The following is a 27,349-nucleotide window of genomic DNA, read 5'->3' as shown; positions in this document are numbered from 1 at the left end:
CCTTCTGGCTTTGTGCCTAACTTGTTCTGCAGTTTTGGCCCCTTTCGCATAAACCTGTTCCTGCTTGATCAAATTTGCATATAACATTTTTCTAGAACAAAATCATATTTTTCTTCCTTAAACAATGTACAGATGTGTCACGGTGGGCCTCATCTTAGATGAGACCATTCCTTCCTGTGTGTGAGAGGAGAAACAACCCTCCTAAGAGAGGGCTCTATCTATTTTTTATTTATGTGTTACATTTATTGTCTTTCTGTGCCATATCCTTACTAGACATTGGCGATCGCTCTGGCCCACATAAACTTATTTACTGCTGTTCGAAATAAAGTAGATGTCCTTCCTGTCCACTGTCTCAAATTCCGAAGCCGTGATCTCCTACGACGTCCAGGTCCTCTTTTCCCTCCACTTTGCCTTACATTATGATTTGTAAGAGCTGATATTTCTCATTATGCATTATATGACCGAAGTATGATAGCTTCTTTTCTTTTATTACACATTTCTGAACTTCTTCGGCCTTTCCCATTCTCTGCATTATGGTGTCATTTGTTACATAATGTGTCCAAGATGTTCTACGCATGCAACGGTGGCGCCGTAGCTTGAATGCTTCCAGGCGTTTACAGGCAGGTTCTTTCAGAGTCCAGGCCTCCACACTGTACATCAGCACTGAGAAAACGTAGCACCTTAGCATGCGAGTTCGAATATGAAGTTTTAGGGTTAAGTTACAAAGAGCTTTCCTAACGTGGTTAAAAGCGCTTCTTGCTTTCTCAATGCGAATTCTGATTTCATGAATATGGTCCCAATTCTCAGTTAGGGTAACTCCCAAATATAACGTATAACATCTACTCTTTGTAACGGTTTTTTTGTTTGATATAAACTGGGCATTTATGTCAGAATCTTTACATTTATCTCCCACCTTTTCCTCCAAGGAGCCCAAGGTGCCGTATGTCCTCCTCCTCCTCTGTTTTAGCCGTACAACAACTCTGTGTGGTAGGTTAGGACTGAGGGTCACTGGCCCAAAGTCACCCAGTGAGCTTCATGGCTGAGCGGGGATTAGAACCCAGGTCTCCCCAGTCTAACCACTACACCACCCTGGTTGCCACGTAGACTTTTATAATTTCCCCCCAAATCCATTGACTGATTAATCAGTGGCACCTTTTCAGTTGATTGATCTAACCCCAGAGGTGGGCAGATTTCAGCTTTGTGGGGCCCATTTTGGGTTTTATTACTAGAAACCCAAGGTCTGCCAACCAGGGGCAGGCAGAATATAGCGTCTGGGAGCAGAGAGCAGCTAGAATGATGGGTGAAGGGAGCATAAGCCATGACCTACTGCAGCCTTCCCCAAACTGGCACTGTCCAGATGTGTTGGATCACAACTCTGTTGGCCATGCTGACTGGGATTATGGGAGTTGCAGTCCAACACATCTAGAAGGCACCTGGGTAGGGTGGCTGATCTACTCCAATATATGAGCCAGAGACTAGGATGTTCAGATCAGTAATCCTGACACTGCTCTAAAGGTGACCAGCATAGTTGCACAGCGACCAGCAATTACTTTACTGGCGTGGAACATTGAGGCTGGGAAATAAGTGATTTAACCCAAGGATGGCCATAGCAGGGGATCCTGTTTTACCTGGATTTTTACCTGCCGTTGTTGAACTGTTGGGAGTCAGAAATCCTTGCGGACCTCTAAAAATCACCCAGAGATCTGCTGGTAGTACTCAATTTACTGTCTGCCCATCCCTGATCTAACTGATAGATTAAGCACTGCATTCCCAACAAAAAGGCTATTCAGCAATTGCTCTGGCTTCTGAGATCTTGCCAGGCCTACACTTTGTGATCATAAGGGCTACAAACTCCCCTTTAAAAAACTGAAGAGATAGCCAACTTCTGCATGCGGTACTGGAGACCCTGGCCTTTCTGAGCCCCATAGAATTGCATACATATACATAGGCTCCCTAGAATCTGGATCCATGCTGTCCCAATTGCAATATGCTGTCTTCTGTCCTGAAGATAGCAGAACAGGCAATTTCTCCTCTGCCATCACTATCTGCTCGGCCCAAAGTTGTTCATGTGTTATTAGTGTCTCTCCTCTGTTTCCTCCATTGACATAAAGCCTTTCTGACTTCAATTGCATTAAATGCCAGTATAATTTATGTTTCCTATGCTGAAGCAGATCTGTGTTGAGTATAAGCCTACAGGAAATACAGAGGGGGTGTGGGAAGCAGAATCACTGGTGGGTTTCTTCTGTCTCCGTTTCACATCAGAATCCCTGGGAAAATGCTGTTCCTGATTGCCCCAAGGCAGAGTGCCGGGCAGGTTTAGAAGCAGAGGGTGGGATACATTTATACCCTTCCTCCCCCATCCACCCATAGTTTTTATCTATGCATCTGTTGCTGGGCCTTTGATCATGCCCGGACAATGCTGGCTGCTATTGCTAAGAGGATGTGCAATTCATGGGCCACTTCTTCTGGGTGTGAGGCCTTGGCTTTTGCAGACTTGCTCTGGGCCTTTTTTTATTCTGAAAAATGCAAGCTACTCTTTGACCTAAGGGAAGTTTTTCTCCCTGGCCCATACATACCTACTAGTCTCACATGAGAGCAGAATTCATTCAGCGTCTTCCAAAGTGAAATTTTGCATCTGTCCCTGGTGCCCTGGAGGAACTCTGGGGTGGGAACCCAAGATCATAAGGAGGTAGCCACTGTTGTGACCCAGATGAGCTGTTCTGCAGTTAGCTCAACATCAAACGCACCCCTGTTCTATACTTAGAATGTCTGGTGCTGATTTAGTTTGTATTCCCCACATGATTAATCTTTGCTTCCAAATCGAACAAGCTTGGATTTTTTTCTCCCTTTGGCAAAGGGAGGAGGCAGGGTGTGGGAAGCTTATGGAAAAGTTGGATACAAGTAAAGGAAACAAATGGAATGGTACCCATGCAAGAAGAGATGGAAGTTGTGCGGAAGCACCATATATTCTTGGTATCCACAGTTGTGCCATACAAGCGCAGAAGCTGGTACTAGACACAAAAAGTGGCATCCTGCAAAACGCCTTCATTATTACTTTTTCTTTCTTGAGGTTCTAGACCTTAAGGTGTGAACGTTCGTTGGATAATCCATGCTGAAAACTTCAAAAGTTGGAAGAGCATGGCCTTGCACAGGCCTTGTTGCTCCTCTCTTGACTAGCAAAAGAAGAAATTATGCAAAGTAAACAAATATATCAAATATGTTTGATTTGCACAATTTATGGAGGCCATGGAGTCTGGCTATTCTTGGGTAGTCTTGGCACAGATTTGTATTTTTAATGTTTAGTGTTAAACGTAGATCATGCACATCTCTGATTTAAAGTATGAGATGCGAATATTGTAGAACCAATTGGAAACAGTGACCACAGTGCTATCAAATTTAATATATATTTAAGAGGAAAATTGCCAAGGAAATCCAACACAGTCACATTTGACTTCAAAAGAGGACACTTCTCTAAAATGAGGAAACTGATAAAAAGTTGAAAGGGGGAGGCAAGAGGGTTAAATCCCTTTGAAATGCTTGGAGCTTACTCAAAACCACTGTATGCCCTGGCCGTGGGCTGCTAAGGTTTGGAGGTGCCAAGATAGTGATAAGCCAGATCCAGGTCTGCTTACAAAGAGACTTTATTGAGTACTTACAGCGCACAGGCGTACCCAATGGATCAGACAACTTCTCTGAACCCAGAGCCAAGGGGTAAAATGGGTTTAATACCATACATGTTAGCAGTGAGGCAGCATGACAGCAGCAAGCATTAAGTAGTGTTCATCTGCAACTTTCCCAGCATAGACTAACAGTGCTTGGTGAGGAGGAAATCAATCAGAACTTTCCCAGCATAGACACCTGTAGCTTAGCACAAACAGAGCTCCACTTCCCAGGCGCATCCTAGGCTCTGATAAGATACCAGAGCTCGTTAGCATGGAATGTGCTGAGGTGGTGATATCGACCTTTGACTCATCTCACAAGCTCAGAGGCCCACTAGCAAAAGAATTGCACTCATAAAGCATTATGGATATCTAGGCCCCTCTAAAACTACTAGTGACTTGGTTACAGATCTGGGACCATTACAACCACAATGATAGAAGCTCAGCTAGAATGTACATCACAGGTTTGGAAAGGTAGCACCAAGTCCAAGAGGTCCCCAGGTTGGTTAATGCGCAGTGTGTCAAGGAAGCTGTTAGAGAAAAGAAGGCTTCCTTCAGAAAATGGAAGTGTTACCCAAACGAGGAAAACAAAAGGCAGCACAACTTGTACAAAGGAGATGCAAGCAGACAATGACTGAGTTTGGACGTTAAGCTGGGGAAACAACGCAGTGCTGGTTGTGGCCCCTGCCTGTGCCGGTTGTATGACCAGGATTACCCCATTTACCCACACCGCTTCGCAGGTTGCTGTGTTATCTGAACTCGGCGCCCGGCAACTTTTGACCCACTCTACAGCCCATATGTGCAGTTCTGGTCACCACACATAAAAAAGGATATTGTAGAGTTGGAAAAAGCACGGAAAACAGCAACTAAAATCATCAAGGGGCTGAAGCAACTCCCTTACGAGGAGTTTAGCTTGGAAAAACAGCAAGTAAGGGGGGACATGATTTGTTGTTGTTGTTGTTGTTCAGTCGTTCAGTCGTGTCTGACTCTTCGTGACCCCATGGACCATAGCACGCCAGGTGTACAAAATTATGCATGCTGTGGAGAAAGTAGGTAGGGAGACATATTTCTTCCTCTCTCATAATACTAGAACCCAAAGAGGTCATCCCATGAAACTGATTGGTGGGAGATTCAGGACAGATAAGAGTACTTCTTCACACAGTGAATAGTTAAACTCTGGAATTCACTTCCAGAAGAAGTAGTGATGGCCACCAGTTTGGATGGCTTTAAAAGGGGATTGGACAAATTCACGGATGATAAGGTCACTGATGACTGCTGGTCCTGATGGCTCTTTGCTGCCTCCAGGATCAGAGACAGTGTTCCTATGTCACCAGTTGCTGAGGACCATGGGCGGGAGGGTGCTGTTACACAAATGACCTGCTTGTGGTTCCCTGTGGGCAGCTGGTTGGTCACAGTGTGAACAGAATGCTGGACTAGATGCACCCGTGGTCTGATCCAGCAGGGCTCTTCTCTTCTTAAAGCCTTACCTGCGAGCTCATATACTTCTTAAGCTGTGATTTGCTAATTAGGTTGGCCACCTGTTGCCCACCTATTTCTAATTTCTTAATAGGGCTGTTTTCTAATTTGAAAGAGTCTATTAATGTATGTAAAAACAGCAAAAGTCTTGTGGTACCTTAAAGACTAACACATTTATTCTGGCATTATGAATGAAAACAATAGTTTTGAAGAAAATCATACATGGTTTTTATTCTTTTCAGTATTTATTTTATGTATTTATTTCATTTCTATACCACCCAATAGACAAAGCTCTCTAGGCGGTTCATCTATTTAAATTCTTTTTGTTGTTCAGTCGTTCAGTCGTGTCCGACTCTTCGTGACCCCATGGACCATAGCACGCCAGGCCTTCCTGTCCTGCACTCTCTCCCGGAGCGTGCTCAAGTTCTTATTCATTGCATCGGTGATGCTATACTAAACTATTTTCAAGGTGGCAAACAAATACAATCATTTAAAAAGTCAAAATTGCCAATTTTAAAAACTATTAACCATAATTTAAAAAATCTCAGATTATTACAATTGGTATAGAAACAGCAGCTTTGACATATGCATGCATCATCTCGAAAGAGCCTCTTCTCAGATGACACCAAATGCCTGTGGGTTTTATAATTGCTTATTGATTGATATTGATTTACAGTCTTCAAAACACACTGCTACCTCTGCCTTGGTTAATCAGGAGCAGTTTTTTAAATTTAATCAAGAGGTTCTGAATCTGTTAACTCATGTATTGACCAAATATTGCAGTCCTATATTTTCCATCATTTCCTTAATTCCATGAGGTCTAGAAACTTAAAAAAAAAAATTGAAGATTTTCAGGATGCAAAATCCTTTTGTAGTAAACCTTCCTGTGATGCTAGATGGCTCCTTTCTATAGTCAATTTTAATGCCTCTCTTTTATTTATTTCAAAGTACCATTAAAACAAATTGAGCCACCTTCTTCCAATCTGCTTATTGTAGCATGTTCCTACAGTGTTTGCTTCTGCTGGTTGATTCTGGAACTCACTTTCTGTTGAACTCACTTGCACCAGGGTGTAATAATACACCAACTATGTGGGTGTTGTTGTTTTTTGTCATTACCCCCTCCCTCTTTCATCCCTCTTTATTGGGATTTGTTGGAATGAATAGCTTTGGATCCTATTTGAATGACAGCATTTTCTCTGCTCCGCTTGATTTGTAAGCCAGTCCTGTGGCACTGAGTGAAGTGAGCAACTTTTTTTGCCTCTGGGTTTTGGTTTTATTCCATAAGCTGCTTTGTGAAATTAATGGCCTTCCAGGAGAGAGTCTCTTAGCTTCTTTTGGGACTTGGCATTTTGGGCAAATGTGGTGAATGGAGATGTGTTATGTAAAGGCAGGAACAAAAGCTATACCTAATAGTTTTGCAAAAAATGCTCATGGATAACAATTGGTTTTATACAGAGTGAGAAAATAAGTGCATTTCAAAGGGCCTGAACAAGAGTTCTCGATGGGGATCTATCCACTGACTATCACTAGCCATTAGGCTTTTATAGAAAATCAAAATACAAGATGCATGTCATCACCTTGAGAAGTCATGAGCACATTGCAGAGGGCCTGAACAAGAGTTCTCCATAGGGATCGATCCTCTAACCCCCGCTACCCATGAAGCTTTTTTAGAAAATCAAAATACAAGAGGCACGTTATCAATAATGGCTTTTATATTCGGGCTGAAGCGTTTAATTGATTTTTAGTCAGTTATATTAACTGGCTAAAAAGCCCTTTGATGGACTGAAAAGTTCCCCAATTAAATCGGGTAGCAGATTTTTTAAAACAACTACAGTACAAATACTTATAAAAACTGAAGCTGGCAGCCCCCTTGATTTCACCTCTGGTGATAGCTGGAGACCCAGTAGCTTCGGAAGTAAGTCCACAAAAATACCCTCTAACCCAGTTACCCAGACACACTTGTATTAGTCAGGGCCCATCTTAGCACAGCTAAGGCCTGGAAGAAGAAGAAGAAGACGACGACAACAACAACAAAGTCTCTTTCACCTTTATAACAAACAACCCAACTACGTTGTACAATTCTTACTCGCCCCAGGAGAGTATTTACAAACTTGAATTGCAGGTTCTGGGGTTAGGTAGGAGAAGGGACTGGGGTGGTGAGAGGGAGGGAAGCAAGACAAGATGGGAAAAAGCCAGGTAAGGACCCCAAGGGGAATTCCAAGTGGGGGAGAAGAGTGGTGCAGGGAATTAACACACTGTTGTCATTTTATGTAATATTTTTTGACAGGTACTTCAGGGGTGTAGCGAATGCTGTCCTACCTTCCAGATTTATATAGCATCTTGTTATCCTGCTTTTTCCATCTGTGGCAGACCTTAGAGTTGGCAAACAATAAGGCTCTTTCCCTCCCAGGACTGTCTCCAGAGGCAGCCATTCCACCTGCTCGTTAGGTATCATCATTATATAAAAAGAGACATTACCTAAATTGGCTTATTTTGCTCTTTCCTCCCCATTCATTCCTTTTATATCACATCTCTTGTAAGCAGTTAGTATAAATTTAAAACTGGCTTGAGTGTACAAATGTAGGAAGCAAGTAAGTAAATTTAAAAACAACTTGGGACCAGGATACCTGAGAGAGCGCCTTCTCCCCTTTCAACCTGCCCGGTCACTGAGGCCATCAGAGAGCATGCTGCTGGTGCTTCCACATGGACCTATGGCCCAATTGGAGTCCACCCAGAGAGGAGTCTTCAGTGTGGTGGCCCCCTTTCTATGGAACCCCCTGCTTCTGGAGGCAGGCAGGCACCAAAACTGTTGTTTTCAGCACCTGCTGAAGACATCTTTGTTTCAAGAAGCCTTCCTTGATTGAACAGCCACAATTTTATTGGCATTACGTTCTTTAAAAAAACTTTTAATATGGTATTATATTTTTTTTATCTTTTATTGTTCACCACTCTGGAATCTGTTTAGATGTGGAGTGGTATATTAATATTGTAAATAAATAAATTTAAAATTTTAGAAATCAGATAAAAGGAGATATGTAAAATCACTACAAATAAAATGCAGTCTGGTAACATTCAACATGAGAAGCAACCCCCCCGATAAAATAATATCAAACCCCCATAAATGGACAAAAAAATTTTTCAGTTATCAAAAAAATGTTCAGTTATTTTGGGCATAAAGCATGCTGAAATAATAGCACCATCACTTGGCATCTGAGGGCAACAAGGGAGGGAGCTGACCAGTGTTCTGGAGCAAAGAATGCCACCAAGTGGGTGCAACCACTGAGAAGGCCTTGTCCCATATGCCTGTTTGCTGTACCCCCAGCTGAAGTATGGGTTTCCAACAAAGACCTAGGCAGGGGAGCAGTTGAGGATGGGATCCTGCCAAAATTAAGAGCCAATCTAAGGGCGGAGGGGGAAGCGGAACAAGGTTGATCAAGTTGATAGCATTATGTTCCAACAGACTCACTTGGCTTAAGTGAGTTGGTGAGATAGTACAGTTTTTGTTTTACAGGGATAGGACTTTAACGAGAGAAAGCTGAAGGGTGGATTCCAGGAGAGGAAAGGGGGCAGATCAGGAAAAGGAGAAAAGGGAATGTGGTGGGGAAGAGTCATGACCACCCCGACCCCCCTGTGTGAGTGGGATATGAGCTTCGTATGTGGGGTGAATCAGGCTGGGAGGGGGCATGTATTCAAATTGATGGAGAGCTGCTGGATGGGGCAGATTGGATGTTAAAGGATGTTGCAGGGGAGGGGCCCTGGCTAAGTGGCAGAGCATCCCAGGATCAATGACCGGCATTTCTAGTTGAAAGGGTCAGTCAGCAGGTGATGGAAAGACCTCTCTCTGCCTCTGTCCATGGCAAGCTACTGCCAATCAAGAGCAGGCAATACTGAGCTAGGTAGACAAACAGCCTGACCAGGTATATGGCAGCTTCATGCGGTCTTCAGTTTGCCAGGCAGGTCAGTCCATCTTAGAGAAGTTTTCTGATGTTCCTTTATTCGGGGAACACTCTTACATTTTTGATCCCCCCCCCCCCCGGTGAAACCCTCTACCAAACAGTGAGAACTTGGTGGTGGTTGTTTTCGTTAGGTGTAATAGTGATGGCTGTAGGAAACTTGCCCTCAGGAGCGCACCTTCTGCTTTTGTGTAAGCAGCTGGAACCTCCACCTGAAGGTGGCTGCAGGGAGAGGTCAAACTCCCCACGCTGTTTGCGGGGGGATGTTTCCGTGAATTCCAGCAGTGAGCTCAGAAAATCCATTTGTGGGTGTGTAAATAGATGGGGGTGTGACTTCCCCCACCATTTTGCTTGCGTGTCCATGCAGGGAGGGGTTTGTGCCTCCCATAGTGACTGCTTAGACCTCTTAGGAAGGAACACATCTGGCATACCGCCTGTTCAATACAGTTCCACTTAGCTGTTGCAGACAGCAGCCATCGATAACCTTTTCCTCCTCCTCCATGAATCCATTTTAAAAGTGATCTAAGTCATCCTCCTTTGCTGATGATTGTAGGACACCTAGGCCATTTATTCGTTAGGTGTCTTATAGATAATAATTTCCCCAGTTTGAATTACTTGGAAACCTCTGACTTCCATGTTTGCAATGCAGTGGGAAGGGGCTGGAGACCAGTGGTCTGGTGAAGGGGAGGGGGCAGTTGCAGCTGTATCTAGTAAAGAGTGGAGAGCAAGCAAATCGAGGTATGCTGCTGCTGCATGTCTGTCTGGGGAGGGGAGTACCGCTGTGTGATGCAGATCATGGCTGCACCCGAGAATCCCCATATAAGGTCAAAACAGCCTCTGAAAAAAAGCCGATTTGATTCCTTCGCCTCTTGAGAGAAAGAGGCCTTTGCACAAAGCCCTTATCCCCAGCAATTTCTTAATCTTCCATCTCGGCCTCCCGCACCCTGGCACCCTCCAGATGTGTTGGACTACAACTCCCATCATTCCCCCCAGCCTGCAGGTCCAACACATCTGGAGGGCGCTGGGTAGGGAGAGGCTCTTTTCGCTGGTTCCACGCTCGTGAAGATGCAGGCCACCTGGAATAAAAGGGACCTGGCTTCCTTCCCTGTTTAAATGTACATGTGTCCCCTTATCCATACTTTGATAACTTCTCATCTGGATTACTGCAATGCGTTATACGAGGGGCTGCCTTTGAAAACGGTCTGGAAACTTCAGCTGGTCCAAAATAGGGCAGCAAGATTGTTAACAGGGACTGGCCAACGAGCTCATATTATGCCAGTACTTTTCCAGCTGCATTGGCTGCCAGTTCATTTCTGGGCCCGATTCAAAGTCCTGGTATTAACATTCAAAGCCCTAAACAGCTTGGGGCCAGGTTACCTGAAGGATCGCCTCCTCCCATATGTGCCTGCCCGGACCTTAAGATCATCCTCAGTGGCCCTTCTCCGTGAGCCCCTGCCAAAGGAAGTGAGGCAGGTGGCTATTAAGAGAAGGGCCTTTTCTGCTGTAGCACCCCATCTCTGGAATGAGTTCCCTAGTGAGGTTCACCTGGCACCTACACTGTATTCCTTCCAGCGCCAGGTGAAGACCTTTTTATTTTCCCTGGCATTTTAGCTTTTTAGACTTTTAGCTTTGTTTTAAATTTGTATTTTAAATCTCTGCATTGCTGCTAGGTTTTATTCTGCTTTTATTCTGGTTGTATTGTTATATTGTGGTTTTAATGTTTTTATATTTTATATTGTTTTACTGTGTGCTTTTTGGTTTTAATTTTTGTGAACTGCCCAGAGAGCTTCGGCTATTGAGCAGTATAGAAACTAATTAAATACATACATACAGCAAATGGGGTGTCTTGTTGTTGTTGTTGTAAACTTAAATATGGTGGGTGGGTCCCTTTTATTCCAGGTGGCACATGGATTGGCCTGAACAATAATTCCCAGCCTTTTCCTAGGGCATTCTGCCGTGCTGTGTGAGAACCGCTCAGCATGTTGCAGGGGGTTAACAAAGCAAAAGCTTCTGGGAGAGGCTGCCCGCAGCACCCCTGTATGCTTCTAGGTCAACTCTGGCCTCTTTTGCATCACAGCCTCTGCTGACTAATCCTGCTGTTAGAGGCACGATGGTATTACTTTGGCTGTTGTACGTATACACTCTGCCTTTTTTGCAGTGTAACAGGGATGTGATGTGACTTCAGTTTTAAAGACGGGGGGAAGGGTGCCTCTGCTAGAAGTTTGGGAAATGCAAGTCTAGAAGGAGTGGGAAGCAGCGTCAAGGGCACCCTGCCTGCCTTGTTTGGGAGATTATGACGGCTACCAAATGTAGTGTGGTGTAGTGGTTAGAGCAGCCTTCTCCAAACCTCACGGCTTCTAGAGGTGTGTGTTGGTTTATTTTTTGACGTGCATTTATAAACGGCTTACATCTGAAGCTGTCAAAGCATGGCATACACAATTCATAGAAACGTCAAAATGTAGAATATATCATATCTATGCTACCCCGGGAAGGTTTGCAGAAACATGGGCTTCAAACTCTGCCTAAAGATAAAAAGTGTTGATGCGTGTCAAATGTCAGGAAGAAGATGATTCTGCATAGTGGAAGAATCTAAAAAAAATGTGTTGGACTACAACTCCAGTGGCCATGTCAGCTGCGGATAATGGGAGTTGTAGTCCAATACATCTGCAGGGGGACCAGGTTGGCGAAGGCTGCGTTAGAGTGTTTGGGATCCCAATTCAGATGTGGGGCAAAGTTGGTGAGCTTGGGCCAGTCAGTTCTCTCTCTCAGCCTATCTTGCAGGGTTGTTGTGAAGATAAAATGAGGGGGAACAGTGTGCATTGCCTTGAACTCTCTGGAGGAAGGGCAGGTTGAAAAAGTAGCCCTAGCGATGCTTAGTTCAACACGTGAGAGGGTTTTCTTTTTCTTTCTGGGGCCTGATGGGGTTAACAGCAACTCTACCTCTTTGCTCGGGGCTGGCCGGATTGGCTGTTTAGACGTGCTGTCTGCCTTGAGTAAACGTTGAGCCTCTCTTAAAATGTCCCCTGGCTGAACTTGCCTTCCCCTTCCTTGAAATGCTAGGAAAGGAGACTGCATCGGTGTCGTCATCTCCCCCCGCATTGCCCCCCAACAAAAGCCAGACTCCACTACTCCTTCAGTCCCCCCCCCATCTTCTCCTTCAACATGGGAATTCCAAGGATTGCGCCATCCAGCCCCGTGTGGTCTACTCGGACACTGACTGCCCAGCTTCTCAAGCAGAGGGACATTCCCAACCCTTGCGCAGAAGATCTTTTTAAACTAGAGGTGCTGGGCATTGTACCCGAGACTTTCTGCATGCAAAGCCTGTGCTCTGTGCATAGGAAGCTCCCCCATACTGAGGCTGCTGGGCCGCCCGGCTCAATATTGTCACTGACTTGCAGAGGCTCTTTGAGGTTTCAGGCAGGAGTCTTCCACAGCACGACCAGGAAATGTCGGGAATTGAACCCGGGACCTTCTGCATGCAAAGCAGGGGCTCTGCCATTGAGCTATGGCCCGTTCTGGTTTAGAAAAATGGGTTCAAGTAAATCTCAGAGCCTGGAGTCTGGCTTGTGTCCTATGATGCGGATAGATTGTTTGTCCCTGTTCCTTATAACCCTTCTGAAGTTATAAGGAACTTATAACCCCTCTATGGTATTTGAAGAGATTGGAATTTAAAAAAATAAGTTAAAAAGCTTTAGAAGTGGAGTTCCTTGCCAAAAGGCTGGCATCCTCAATTGAAGGCAGACCAAAGTCGCCTGGGTGACTTTGAGCCAGTCACTGACTCTCAACTAACCTACCTCACAGGGTTGTTGTGAGGATAAAATGGAGAAGAGAAGGATCATGAGTTCCCTGCAAGAGGGAAAAGGGCAGGATGTAAGCGTAATAACAACATGAAATAATAAATACAAGCCATGTAGGCGAGGTGTGGGAGAAAAGGTGAGCCTGGGGCAACTGGGCATTAGTCTTCTATCTGCAGAGGGGGACGGTGCCAGTATTGTCAGCAGTGACGCAGTTTTTTATGGAAAATGTTGATTCTGAACATTTTTTGATGCTTCCTGTCCCAGAAATTCCCAGTAGTCCAAACTAGTTGAACTCACATAGGGTTAAAGCACACATAGTGTGGTTTCATGTTACATGAAAACAATTCAGACCTTTTACTTACCATTTTTAATGGGAATATTTGTAAATATTTTAAGACGCAAGCATACACTTCCCTTCCATTGTTTAAATGTTAAGATAAACAAAATGAAGGCACTGAAAAGTTAACATAACAACCCAATCTTTCCCAGTCTGCCAGAGTTTCATTTCTGGTCGTCTAGCAGTTACTCTTCCGTTTGCCATTTTCAACCAGGTAGGCGAGTCCTGAGAAACCTGCTTTACGTTTAACACCCCCCCCCCCAACAAAATAAAGCTGATTTGCTTCACTTGCTCTCCTTTAGCGTAATGGCTTTGGATGATGACAATAATTATATGTAGCATTTTTATAGCCCTATGATATGTTCAAAGCACTTCACATGTGTCACACTGGAGAGCCAGTGTGGCGTAGTGGCAAGAGTGTTGGACTAGGAGCTGGGAGATCCGAGTTCTAGACCCCGCTCGGCCATGGAAGCTCACTGGGTGACTGTGGGCCAATCACAGACTCTCAGCCCAGCCCACCCGACAGGGTTGTTGTTGTGAGGATAAAATGGAGAGGAGGAGGATAATGTAAGCCACCTTGGGTTCCTTGCAAGAGGAAAAAAGGTGGGGTATAAATGCAGTAAATAGATAGATAGATAGATAGATAGATAGATAGATCTCAGTACTTCTTACAGCAATCTTGTAAGGTAGGCCAGTATTAATGGGGGGGGGGCAATTTATTTCCAGTTTGTGTCACTTTTGGATGTGTTCACCAATAAGTCCATTCCATCCCATTTCTGTATTAATCTGCGATTTTTCAAAATCTGCTCAAAAATTCACATTTAAATATCTATTTTAGACATATTTTGAGATGTTTTTGGAGCTGAGAACGATGTTGGAATGTTTGGGAAGCCCCCCCCTTTCCCCCCATCCACCAGTCGTTTGGTTAGTTTCCTGGGTTTTGTGTTGTTTTTTCCCCATCCTAAAAGGTTGAAATGCCTCTCCTAAGGCTTAGTTTACTGGCAGGAAGAGCCTTAAGCGACAATATGCTGGTAGTTTTTGTATTTTCGGCCCCACCCCTTTTGCCTTTGGCCTCTCCCGCTATTGCAATGTGGCCTCAGAGAGCTTCTCCAAAATGGAATGCGGCCCTCAAGTTGAAAGAGGTCTCCCACCTCCGCATCAAAACAGCTCTGGGCTGGCTTGTTCTAGAAACCACGTTGTGCTCCGTGATCCCTTTCTCTTCTTTTCGACTCTCCTTGTTCTAGCGATGTCTTTTGCAGAGGAAGATGGGCCCTTGTAAGGGGATCATGACCCTCTTGTGTGGGGAAATGGGAGGTTGTGGGAGATCACTCCAGTGGGATGGGGAAACGAGCATTACCCGCCACCTCTTCTTTTGTACTTGAGCGTGTCTGGCTCCTTTTGGAAAGCTTCTCTTGCATCCTTTCCAAGCTCCCTTGGAAGCTTTATGATGACTTGTAGAAACGGAAAATACAACACAGCATTGTGTGTGTGTGTGTCTGCTATCTTGTGGAGTTGGGGTAGCGGTTCTGCGGATCGCTTCCAGAAAAGAATGTCGTGTGCACCAATATTTTTGTTGTTGTTTTGGCAAAGCAGTGCAGGCCACGGGGGCGTTTTTTTGTGTATGTAAACACAGATCGGCTGCGCCCAAGGGAAATTCCGATGAAGCATCTCCTTGGCTCCTTATTCCTCCCACGACGCTCTTAGTGGCACAGTTGCTGGTGCGCCTGCCGCTTTTTCCACCACTCCTTCCCACCGTGCCGGTGTGTTGGAAACAAAGCAAGGCAGGTGACAATTTATGACTGTCATTAACAAACAAAACCTGAGATGGTTTGCTCCTTCTAGAACAGGCTTCCCCAACTGGCTGCGCTCCAGATGTGTTGGACTACAACTCCCAGCATGCCCAGCCAGCCAGGTCCAACACATCTGGAGGGTGCCAGATTGGGGAAGACTATTCTAAAAAGAGAAGAACTGTGGTTTGATGTCACTAGAAAGCTTCTTCCTCTATCTTGGAAGCCCAAGGTTTCCAAGTGGTTAATAGCTAGTATGCTTTAGAATTAAAATGGGAGGCATGCTCCATTGTTGCATCCCAAAAAGAGTCTGTTTCTGAGTTTGAGAAAGAGCTGCCAACTCTTAGAGGAGCCCTCCACATGTACACACGTGTGGGAAGGAAGGAAGGAAGGAAGGAAGGAAGGAAGGAAGGAAGGAACTGACTCTGTTTGAAGCGTGCCTCCTGATTAAGGGAAGGCAGACCCAGAGCACCAACTGCTACAGGTGCACAACAGGCACCTTCTTTTCAGAAAATAATTCTGCTGCATCTCTATAGAGGGAAATGATGGGTGCAATCTTGGCTGCTGCAGACATGGTAGGGTTATTGACCTCTAGCAAATGCTGATATGAAGGAGAGCAGGGAATCACGCAGAGGTGCAGTACTCATTAGGTGGGTGCTCACTGGAGCTGTAGTTACTTAATTTATTAATTTTGTATGGCTCATTTATGTGCTGCTAGTGAACTGCTGATGTACCCCAACATGTATTTTGGAAGGGAGTTATGCCAGATGTTGGGGGCGGGCTTTGGTTCTCGGTGGTAAAGGGAGGTTACTGTCTGCAAGTTCAAAGGATCTTGTATTGCTCCTGACTCGGAATAAGCCCTTGTGGGGTTATATGTCTGATGGTAGGTGTATGCACAGTGAGGGGTAACTTAACCCTGACAGAGAGCTGCTGTGGAGTTGCTCAACTGTAGCGCCTGCCTGCTTGGTGACAGATAATTAATTTTTGTGGATCGTTCATATTTCAGGAACACTGTCCATAATCAGCAGAGGTATTACGGACAGCTCTCATGTGCTTTTGAAAGAAATGACAACTAAGGGTAATTTGTTTTGCTGGTACAGAACAAAGCATAGTGGATTTGTTTGTTTAAGCCTCACCTGCTTTAAAAAACTGACGCTGCTGTGTAGGATAATAAGAACCTATAGCATCCATTATGTAATAGTGACCCATTTTCAGAACTCTGTATTTAATATGCTTTAGTTTAAATGGCGTGCCTAAATCCCCATAATTATATCATAGTCACAGGAATTTCTTTGGTGGCAGTTGGCTAAATGGGCTGTGGTCTGCCAGGGTGAAAAGGCAGCAGCCCTCACCAGGGAGCAGGATTCAGAGCTTGGCCCAGGAGGGGAGGCTGAGCAAAACCTGTCCCAGGAAGATCCGAGAAGCCCCTTACTTGCTTGCTGCTGCCTTTGGCGGTCTCCTGTCGACTGTATAAGAACATGTCCAGCCAGCTCTTTGGCCGGCCAGGCAGATTCAGAGTGGCCTCTCTTGCTGGGGATTGAACCGCCATCGCAGCCTTGTTGCAATGCCCACGTGTGTCTGCTGTGGTCGAGTATCAGGGCAGGTGTGACGTAGGGGCCACTGGAGGGGAAGCTACCGCGTCCTATCGCTGATGCAGCTGGAACCAGCAGGCACCGATGCTCCAGACTGGAGCTGCATCTCCTTTCATTGGAGGTGGCAAACTAATTGGATGTGAGGGGAGGCGCCGAGGGAGGGATCCTGGCCTGTGTAGGCACTGCTAAGGCCTCTTCTATAGCCAAGCCCCTAACCTGGTTACTCTACCTGGACCCTACGTCAAACTTCCAGTTCTTGAGTCTAGACTTGGGCATCTATCTGGATTGCATAGGGCTCGTAGGGTTTCATTAAACTGAATTGCAGGATTGGAGGGCCCATTTGCATGCTGCTTCCCCACGTGCAACACGAAGAGGCGTTTCCATGTCGTGGGGCAGCGACACACCTGTTGTAACAGGAGCACAGCTATATGTGTATTCATACACACGCATGGTTGTGTATGATGAAGGTTCCGCTGTTTCTACAGCAAGAAAAGGTGGTTCTGGAAGACGCATGTGGTTCAGAAAAAACGAGCAAGTTAACATTGATCGATTGTGTTTCTATACCACCCAGTAGTTGGAGCTCTCTGGGTGGTTCGCAAAGTAAAACTTAAAACCATAGTGGCCAAAAATCAGCTGAAAGATGTCCAATTAATAGCCTGCTGTACCTTTAATTGGACGATAACCATACACATTGTGAAGTTGCTTCTCTCTGATGCTCTGCGGGAAATGCAGCCCCCAAAAGGGGTTTTCTCTTCGCTACATCTCACCACCTTTCCCCCTTACTCTTTTCCTTACAGCCGACCACGCTGCCACAGGGCACCATCAACATGAACCAGTGTATGGACGTTGTGGACGGGGAGAGCCGGAGTGGGCAAAAGTTCTCCCTCTGCATCTTGACGCCTGAGAAGGAGCATTTCATCCGAGCCGAGAACAAAGAGATCATCAGTGGGTGAGTGGTGAGGGTGGATCCTGGGAAGTGGTGGCGGCTGAGTCTGGGAGAGATCCAAAATGGAGAGAGCCCGATGCCCCCGCAGAGCTCCTGGCATGCCGCCGGGGGGGCTGTTTGGGTTGCAGCCCGAGACTGCAGAACACGCGTATTAAAAGAGGGGGTGTTTCTGCATCTTGTGTTGCTGAGCGGCCTTTTGGGGGGCCGGGGGCTCCAAGGCTTGAATCTCGTGGGCTGGATTGGATGATGGCACACAATGGAGGCTGGTGTCTCCGATGTCAGTGGGGCGGTGAATCCACTCCAGGTTTCAGTCAAATCCTGTCAGAACTCTAAAGGAGCTATCCAAGGTCCTCTAAAGGAGCCATCCATCCAACCAGAGTTCTGACTGAAACCTGGAGCAGATCCCCCCCACCCCCGACATCAGAGCCACTCGCCTCCAGTGATATCATGAGTCCCAGAAGGCTCTCAAGGGTGTGTATGTGTGTTCAGGGCTTGGCACTCTCTTCAGGCTAAGAAGGGAATGAGGATGTGTTACATTGGCCCTTGCAATTGGCAGGCAGTATCAAGCCTTTGGATTGGCCAGGCCTTCTGCTCTTGCCCAGTAAGGCCTGCGGGCTGCATTTTAGACCTCAGGTCAAACCCCTCTCCCCAGTTCTGACAGTGAATGGCAGGGACCCAGATCTGGAGAACACCCATCCCAGGTCAGGATTTGGGTCCAGTGGTCCACAGTCCCAGCTGGCCCCAGACACTTTCCTGGTGGCCTTTACTCAGGTTCCCTTCACTGTGTCTCGTTCACCCTGCCACACAGTTCATTTCTCTCAGCCCACAGTATGGGAATAAATGGTCCGGAGATACTTGCCCTAAAGAAATAAATAGTAACCTGGAATGCTGGGAGCAGAGCTAGCCATGGGAATATGTAGGTTGATTTCCATGCTTAAGTCTTCTCTCCAACCTCAGAAGGCAGACCACAGTTGCATCTGTGAAATACTCGGTCCTTGCTCAAAGAGCCCTGCAAGGTGGGCTGAGGGATTTGAACTCTGTTCCGAGTCCAACACTTTGAACCACTTTAAGATGTCCTTAGAAGACCCCTTTTGCTGGGAATTCAGATTTGCATCTAATAGCTGAAGTTTTGCAAAGCTCTATTAAGAAATCCTAAGAACCCAATAATCTGCCTTGTTGGGTTAATCCTGGGTTGTTTAACCCCTAAATAACCCAGAGTTCCAGGTTTGGATATCACAACAACCCAGGAATGGGGCGGGGGGGCGTTCCTCAGTTGTTGATTGAAAACGGCTATGGCAATTCCTGGCTTAAACAACCCAGGAATTGCTGGTTCATGCAAACCAGGTCAGTTTGTCAGCATTGTTTTCATTTCCAGTGACAAAAACTGAAGCAAGCTCTCAGGTAGTAAAGATGAAAAAGTGAGGGCTTAAAAAAACCAAAGGGATTGTTCTGGATCTGGATGAAGGGGGTGCCATTCTAATATTGTCTCTAGAGTGCCAGAATGCTGGAGGCTTTACCCTAAATTTCCAGCACTATTTGGAATCCTTCAAGCATTGATTTAGAAACGGGGTGGATGTGAATGATTGAGGACTAGGAGCATTTTCAGCTCTAAGTGTTGCACTGAAGGCAGATGAGAATTCTTGAGCAAAAGCCTCCTGAGATCAGCAGGCATCTGTAGAGCAAAAGCGCCGACTAATTGGGATAGAACCACAGCAGGGTGGCATCTCCTGTTTTCAGTTTATACCTGTCATTTGTTGCTTTTCCCAATCTTAAACCTGAAAATCCTGAAATATTTAGGTGTAAAAACTGGGGTGGAATTAAAATGAGCAGAACAGAAAGGAAAGGGAGAGGCTGTGGAATTGGACCTGACCTGTTCGGCAGGATTTGCTTGTTCCTTCATCGCCCTGTCACAGCTGCCCACCTTTGGCTTGATCTGCAGGAATTAATGGCGTTCTGGATTTCTTGATGGTGTGGCAGCTGGCATCACAGTGCCCCCATCCCACCGACGCCTCGGAGGATTGTTCTCATGCTGATTGCCTAATCATGACACTGGTTGCCTAAAGAAAAGTTGGAAGTGTTTAAATATATATGGAAATAGTGGCAGGACCCGTATTGTTATGGCGAAACCCGAATCCTTCGCAACTGGGGTTAATGGGAAGAAATTGGCTGGTTATGTGACCTTGGGAAGAAATGGCTGCCTCCTCTCCATAGCTGTGAGAATTTCCCTGTCGCGGAACCTGCACAGCAGCTCCGCCACAGCCAGAGCCTTTGTGTCCTCCCTTTACGGGCTGCTTTTAAATGATTAAAAAGTCATTAGTACCATGGAGCTGGTGCTGGCATGTTGCAGTCTCACAGAGCCTCGAATTCTGCAGTTAAGGTCTTGTACAGCGTGGCAGTTAAGACAATTAGTTCTGAGCCAGGAAGTCTGTGAAGATAAGGCCGCCTACCTTAGCCTGAGTCCCTCCAGATGTTTTGGCTGACCATTCTCATCAGCCCCAGCCAGCATGACTAGTGGCCAAAACATCTGACGGGACCCAGGCTGGCGAAGGAAGACATAAGAAAAGTCCTGCTGAATCGGACCAAAGGTCCATCTCGTCCATCTCGGCTTGAAGACAAGTGCCCTCCTCTGCAATTGGTATTCACAGGTGTATTGCCTCTGAACATGGAGTTTCCATTTAGTCACTGGCCTTCTTCACCTCCTCTTCCTCCGTGAACTTGTCTAATTCCCTTTTAAAACCATCTAAGCTAGCGGTTCTCACCATGCCTTGTAGTGGTGGGCTCCCTAAACAAATGATTTAAGTCTTACCCCAAGAGAGTGTGTGTGTGTTTGTTTATTTATTTTAAGACATTTCTATACCACCCAATAGCCAAAGCTGGGCGATTCATAACAGTTAAAACCATAAAATACAACAACACAGTAAAACATAATTTGAAACTTCTGAAAGTTTAAAACGACAAAGTAAAAACCAGCATCAGTGTAAAGATCTTAAAAATAAAACAACAGATTTAAAACAAGAACTAACATGCCTGGGAGCATAAAAAAAGGTCTTCACCTACTGCCAAAAAGATCACGACGTAGGCATTAGGCGAGCCTCTCTGGGAAAGGCATTCTACAACCAAGGTACCACCCCTGAAAAGAACCTCACTTTATAATAATAAAGATATTATTGGCCCAATGTGTTTCAAAATTCACTTCTTCAGGGCCAGTTAAGAAAACACATTAACATTCTTTTTAAGTACCCCGAAGTGTATTTTGAACTGCATGAGACAATTAAGACCCTTTTGTTTTTGTGCACCCCTGAGATTTCAGGGTTTCTGAGCTATAAGGGTTTCTGAGACGTGTGTAAAGTTAGAACAGATACTACATAAATACTAAGTTCTTAGGCATGTATAGAGTGCTTCTGATGGCATTCAGTGCACTTTCAGGTTCTGTAATCCGTGCACAGCGACCCTGAAAGATTAATCAGCATTGGAACCCCCATGTTCAAGACTAGGAACGGAGGATGAGAAAAATTGTGACTTGCTTAAGGCCTTCTGATGAGGGTGTAGCTAAGATGAGATTTGCGCAGATCTGTGCTCTTAGAATTTTGCTGCTCAGTCCTATCCGTGGGTGCGCAGTTATGTGAAAAAGCAGTTTAGTGCTAAGCTGGCTGTACTAGCAACTGCTTCTGGGGTCGAAGAAATGTTTTCCCCACCTCACACAATGGCCGGGGGGGGGGGTGCTAACCAGGAGAGTACCACCTAGTTCATGTGGATCCACATGCGTGTGGAGAAATGTATTTGCATTGGCCAGCTCTGAGTAACTCAAGATGTTCCTGAGCATCGTGGGGCTGCAGTTGCCCAAATTGTGCAATGCAGCCAGAGGTCACTGCAGCAATCTCCCCCCCCCCCCCCCCGGCCGCCAACTTAGCAGAAAATCATGAGGTACAGGCACTTGCTAAGGGAGAAGCTACTAAGGCAGAGGTGAGGAACATTCAGATGATGTTGGGCTCCCAACTTGCATCAGCCCCAGTCAGTGGTGAGGACCCATGAGGACTTCTTGGGAGTAAGGGTAGCAGCTGCCTCCTTAATCTGTGGCGGCTGGAACAAACATGTCAGAGTGGTGGAACTGTCAGTCCATCAAGCCAGGAGGTAGGTCCCAATCTGATCCATTAATTTCCAGCAGCACAGGCTCTGAGAGCAGGCATCTGTCTTTGCTGCTCCAATTCCCTGATGTCCTGAGATCTTTTTTCTTTTTTGAGGTTGGAATGGCTTCCCATTTGGCAAAAGGACATCTGTCTGTCTTGGGTTTGTGGCTGCTGGCTGTGGGGACGCTGTGGGAATTCTGGGTGTTTTTTATTTGCTGTTCTTGCTGTCTCTTGAGAAGCGGAGATCCTTGCGTGTGCCAACTGACAGCTTGGGGGAGCTGGGGAGAGAGCGAGAGATGGGATTTCATTTTTATGGCCATGTTTCATAAACTCCTGAAAAGTAGCTGCTTAGCAGTGGAAACACTGACGCCACCCAAACTCTGACGATGTGGGCTGTGTGTGTTGGAAGGCAGATGAGAAGCTGCTGACGGCGTGACCCTGCTTGGGAGGCGAAATGAAAGCATCCATTTCTAGCGGGGGCAGGAACGTTTCACTGCTCATCTGGCACTGGCATTCTCTTCTGGCTCTTTGGACGAGGAGGGTTTGAGGAGTAGATCAAGGGGAAACTGGGAGTAGAACTGAAACGCTGACATGAGCTCGATTTTGATTTTATTTTTGCCCTGGTTTTCTGTCTCTGGACATCCCTGGTGCCTTAAAAACCAGCCATGACAAATTATCATAAAAACAAGGGAGTTTTCAGATGGCAGCTGATAAAAACCAAATCCAGAGCAGCAGATGTTTAAAAAAGTGTGGCACAGCAGCAAATGGTAAAAACATAAGAACCAAAGGCTTGCTGGAAAAGAGCCCAGTTTTCAATGAATATCTGAATGCTAAAAGCCTGTGGGTCTCCAAGGGGAGGGAGTTTCACAGTCTTGGTGCCACCCCTGAGAAGGCCCTACCACAACTTGTCTTAATGGGGATTCTGCATCCCCCCATGAAGCAAGGTGAGATGGCAGTTCTGGGGCGCAGTTCGAGGCTGTGGACCTGTATATATATTCAGCCCAGAAAAGAAGAAATGTCAGAAACTGGTTGAGGATCTCTTAACTGCTCCCCACACATATGAACTGGACAGGATTGGAAGAAGCTGGCGTTGCCGCCTAAAGACGAATAGATAAGGAGAATGTGGCAAACAATGTGAATGCAATATTGGTGAATCATACAAAACTTTATGGGGAAATGAACACTCTGTTATTGGGAGAATTACAACCATGTATTGTCTGTTGCCGAGGTGGGCAATGTGAACCCCCACCCCAGATTGTTAAAAAGAAATGTTAAGGCATCCAGAGCAGCCATTTGATTCTCTTTTTACCCTTTTGGTACTCTGTAGCTGGTCTGGATGCCATTTGTGTGTGTGTGTGTGTGTGCGCGCGCTGCAAGGATTGTGGGGAGGTCCGCCCCACTGGTGCGGGGGGGACGACCAGGGGGCAAAAATGGCCCCTGGACCTCCTGAAGTTGCCCACCCCAGGTCTATTAGGATAGGGTTCCATCCTTTGAGAATTTGAAGGAGAACTAGTTTTTGAATAAGATATGAGCATTTATTATATATGGCACAGGGAACAGGGTGGCGGGCGTGACCTGAACCAACATGACCCATGGGGCCCAATCTAGTGGGAAGTTTTCCCGCACACACCCCTGTGAAATGTGTGGGAACTGTGCAATGACTTGTTTCTTGTGCCCTATATTAGATGGGTTGCATCCAGTTAGTTTTGTTTTATCTCTATATACACATAAACATATCGTGTCTGTCAGCTCCCAGAGCGCTTTGTGAATAATAGTACAACAGCCAAGTACGTTATAAAAACCAACATATTTAAACAACAGAACAATGAAAACACGGCAGAAGCAGAAGCAAAACCAGCTCAAACAATATTTGAAAAAGGCCCTGGGAATGTAACAAGGCCTTTTCCTGTCACCGGAAGGACAGAAGAGTTGTGGCTAGGCCAAGCCAAGCCTCCCTGGGGAAAGTGGTCCAGAACAAGGGCACCATGAATCAAGAAATTGATTATTGGTTGTGACCTTCCCGGCCTTTGAGGACACCTGGAGACGGGCCTCCGAAAAAGGCCTCAATGTATGACGAGGTTCATGGGGATGTAGAGAAGTACATTATACCCAGTTAGACTCTTGGTCTGTTGAGCTCAGTATTCTCTACACTGACTGACAGCGGCTTCCCAGGGCGGGATGTGTGCGGCCGCCATTTTGAATATGCAATTCCCACTCGGGGGCTGTTGTGTTATGTGAACCCGGCGAGTGTGGGTTATGCAAGGGTTAAACAACCCTTGCATAACCCATGGCTTGTTTTAAATAACCCATGATGAGCTGCTGTGTGTCGTTTGAACCTGGTCGTTGCAGTAACTAACTATGTCCTCACATCTGTGTATGTATGTATTTTTATTACATTTGTATCCCACCTTTCTTCCATTGTGGAACTCAAGGTGGCTACATGTGGTTCCCAGCGGGTCTCCCTCCAAGCACTGACCAGACCCAGACCTGCTTAGCTTCAGCAAGGGGGCTGCCTCGTGTGCCTTCACACCATGCCCTGGGACCAGGCTGGAGGCATCTGAAAGGGCATCTTGTTACATGCTACATAAGAGAATTATGAAACCGGTCATGGCTAAAGCTGTGGGTACAGACACCATGAATGGATGCTAGCCTTTAGATGTGCAAAGGCAAGATATACCCCAAAGCCTTAGTCTTCTGTTTTTTTAAAAAATATTCGTTTTAACTCCTCTTCATTTAGGAAGCTCAGAGTAGCTTAGCTTGTTGTAGCACAGAGTTCTCAAAGTCCGTTCTCCAGAACGTGTTTTTATGTTTTGTTTTACCTTTTAAATATTTTTGTAGACACGGGGCTGCTAACACTCTTACAAGAAAATAACACCAGAATTGGGTTTGAAGACAAACTGCAGTTCAGCAGATAGGGTGGTGCATATTTTCTTAGTTCCTCTCCATGGCCCTTTGCCCCAGTTCATATTGCCAAGTCCTAGTGCAGTCAACATTGCCTCCAGGGAAGTGTTATGAAAACTGGCTCCTTGAGTCTGTACCAGAAATGACAATTGATGTAAGCACATTTGGGTGAGCAAGTCGCAATTAATGTGGACTAGTAACTTTTGTGGATTTATATATGAGGCACTTCTGCTGCAAAGCTGTATCTGGCTAGCAGAGGACGACTCAGCATATATGAAGCTCTCTTTTTATTTTTATGTTTTTATTCATTACACTTACTGCTCTTCATAACAAATCACAGAGCGGTTTAAAAATAAAAAGTAGCAAAGCAAAACACAAATTCTAATAAAAATTTACTATTAAACCAGCAGAGAGATAATACATACCAAAGAGTGTTCAGCGGACAGAAGACTTGAAGGTCTCACCAGAATGGCCCAAAGGCCTGGATGGAGAGGTGCCTTTTAAGTAACTGTCAAGACAAAGCTACTGAAGTTGCCTGGTAGGAAGTCAGGAAGTGGCACAGCCCTCCCCAGGGTCACTGTTCCCTGGGCAATGCCTGTGGGTGGGACCGTGAGGAGGGCCCCCTCCCAAATATTTCTAAAGCTGGGAAGGTACATACTGGGAGAGGCGCTCCAATGAGTATTTGGGCCCAAACCAATTAGGGCCTTATAAGTCAACACCAGTACCTTGAGGTCAGCTCAGAAGCGAATAGGCAGCCAGTGTAGATCACGGAGAATGTCTTTAAGGGCAGCCCTACACAGAACTCCAACCTGTCTCTGAACTGTCCTACATAGAGCTCCAAACTGTCTCCAAACTGTCTTTAAGGGCAGCCCTGCCTACAGCTCCGGTGGTCCTTGGAGCCTGATGTTGTCTACTGTGCTGGCACTGGCTCCAAGACCCCAGGCAGAGGGTCTTCCCTTCTTTTCACTGGAGACACTTGGAGCCTGGAGCAAGGCATGTACTCTGCCATTGTACTGACTGTGGCGTCTCCCCAGGCTGTCCAGATGTGTGCAGTATAAATGGTGTGTGATTTGACCACGGAGTCCAGGCAAAAGTTTTCTCTGTGCTGCTTCTCGAATCACCTGCCTTCGCTGTGCATCCCTTGCCCAGAAAACTGTGAATCTTCACGTGCGGAACACCCCGGTGCTGAGCTGGCGCGTCCAGCACTCCCTCTGGAAAGAGGCTCTGAGGCAGGCAGGCAGCCAGCCAGCCAGCCAGCCAGCCAGCCTGCTTCAGGGAAGGGGGACTGCAGCCAGTTTTGTCTGGCTTGGGCCTTTTCCTGTTGCTGTCTCCTGCTGCTCCACTCGACATGTTTCTTAACTTGTGGCGCTCTTCTCTCTCGCTTTCAGGTGGCTGGAAATGTTGGTTATCTATCCAAGGACGAACAAGCAGAATCAAAAGAAGAAGAGGAAAGTGGAGCCTCCCACTCCACAGGTAATTCTTGGGGGATGAACCCTGCATGTGATTAGCATGATCTGGGCCTGTCATCAGAACTCTTGTCTCTCAAACTAGAGCAAAAAGCTTTTCGCAGCTTGTTTGTAGCTATGTTGCCCACACCCTTTCAAGTTTATCTTTGCACCCATGGGGGCTAGAAACTTAAAACACACACACAGAGAAAGCTGAGACTTGTAGGGAGCACCTAGAACCATATTCTGTGCTTTATGAATGTGCAGGATTGTGGAATATACAAATCTGCAGAAAAAGGTTTGAAAGATCTGGGTCACAGAGTATATGTTGGGGGGGTATACAAAAGCTGGCACCCACATACATACAAAGAGAGAGTTGTACAGAAACACACCTTCTAAATTTCCAAGTGGAAATTTGCAGTCCCTTTTTCACAGTTGCAAGCAGAGAGAGATCCTTGGCCATTACAAGCCTCTCCAGTGGGGCAAAAGTTGCTCAGGTTTTCCTATGTGATGTGGCCCCTGGACATAACTCCGAGAGTAAGAGGCCACAGCTACGGTTGAGTTGGTTTGCAGATTTTTAGGAGACTGGACTGTGTTCTCTGGGGATCCGGTGACAATTTATTTCTCTTTTGACTATAAATGGTAACAAAAAACAAAAAAAACCTCAAAACTGGTGTAGAACTGTGACTCATTCTTTCCTGTTAAAGTCTCCCACATGGAAGCTGCAGGGGAGAACCGTGCAGGGTCAGAAATCCAGCCCGTGATGCTGCCAAAATAGCTGCTGCTATTGGGACCAAGGCTTGGCTTCTGTTGCTAGGTTGGATTATCCCTTCAGTGCCTGGTCAGTTGCATAGAGGTGGGGTTGCCCAGGAGGTTCCTGGCTTTGGGGGTTGCCTGGCAGAGGCAATGTTCAGTGCCAATGTTCACAGCATAGATAATGCACATTTTGCCATTTAGCAGTGAATCTTCCCTTGCCATGGTTTGGCTTAAACCTGCACGGTGAACCTCCGAACAATTCACATAGCAGCCATTAAATGGAGTGATTTCATGAGTGGCTTCAGTGTGGCTACTGTAGCTTGGTATCTGGCCCTTAAAGTTGGGATGCCAGAAAAGCCAAGGGCAAGAGGGTAGAAAAAAGGATGTTTAATACAATAAAAGAACTCCGACGTGTTTCGGACCCTCAGGTCTTTCGTCAGGGTAATTCATTAGAATGAAATGGATATCATTTGCTTCATAACCCCCAGTCTCCTCTGCTCCTGGTGGTTCCACATGGACCGAGTGGAGTCTACCAGGAGAAGAGCCTTCAGTGTGGTGGCCCCCTTCCTTTGG

At 46.0% G+C, this 27,349-nt stretch overlaps 1 protein-coding gene across 2 annotated transcripts in view; it reads left to right on the top strand.

The window, feature by feature from the left end:
• Nucleotides 1–27,349, top strand: part of MPRIP (myosin phosphatase Rho interacting protein) — a 164,241-nt gene that overhangs the window by 62,870 nt on the left and 74,022 nt on the right. For both annotated transcript variants that reach the window (XM_084818180.1, XM_084818179.1), the window contains exons 4-5: nucleotides 17,399–17,550; nucleotides 25,964–26,048. In XM_084818180.1, coding sequence (XP_084674306.1) covers nucleotides 17,399–17,550; nucleotides 25,964–26,048 — 237 coding nt within the window. The remainder of the gene's footprint in view (nucleotides 1–17,398; nucleotides 17,551–25,963; nucleotides 26,049–27,349) is intronic.

This window comes from Heloderma suspectum, chromosome 12 (assembly GCF_057233095.1).
Source record: "Heloderma suspectum isolate Gila_16-S chromosome 12, 16-S_ref, whole genome shotgun sequence".
NCBI classification, from domain to species: domain Eukaryota; kingdom Metazoa; phylum Chordata; class Lepidosauria; order Squamata; family Helodermatidae; genus Heloderma; species Heloderma suspectum.
The sequence above is the reverse complement of the archived record's forward strand: the minus strand, read 5'-3'. Positions and strand labels throughout refer to the sequence as shown.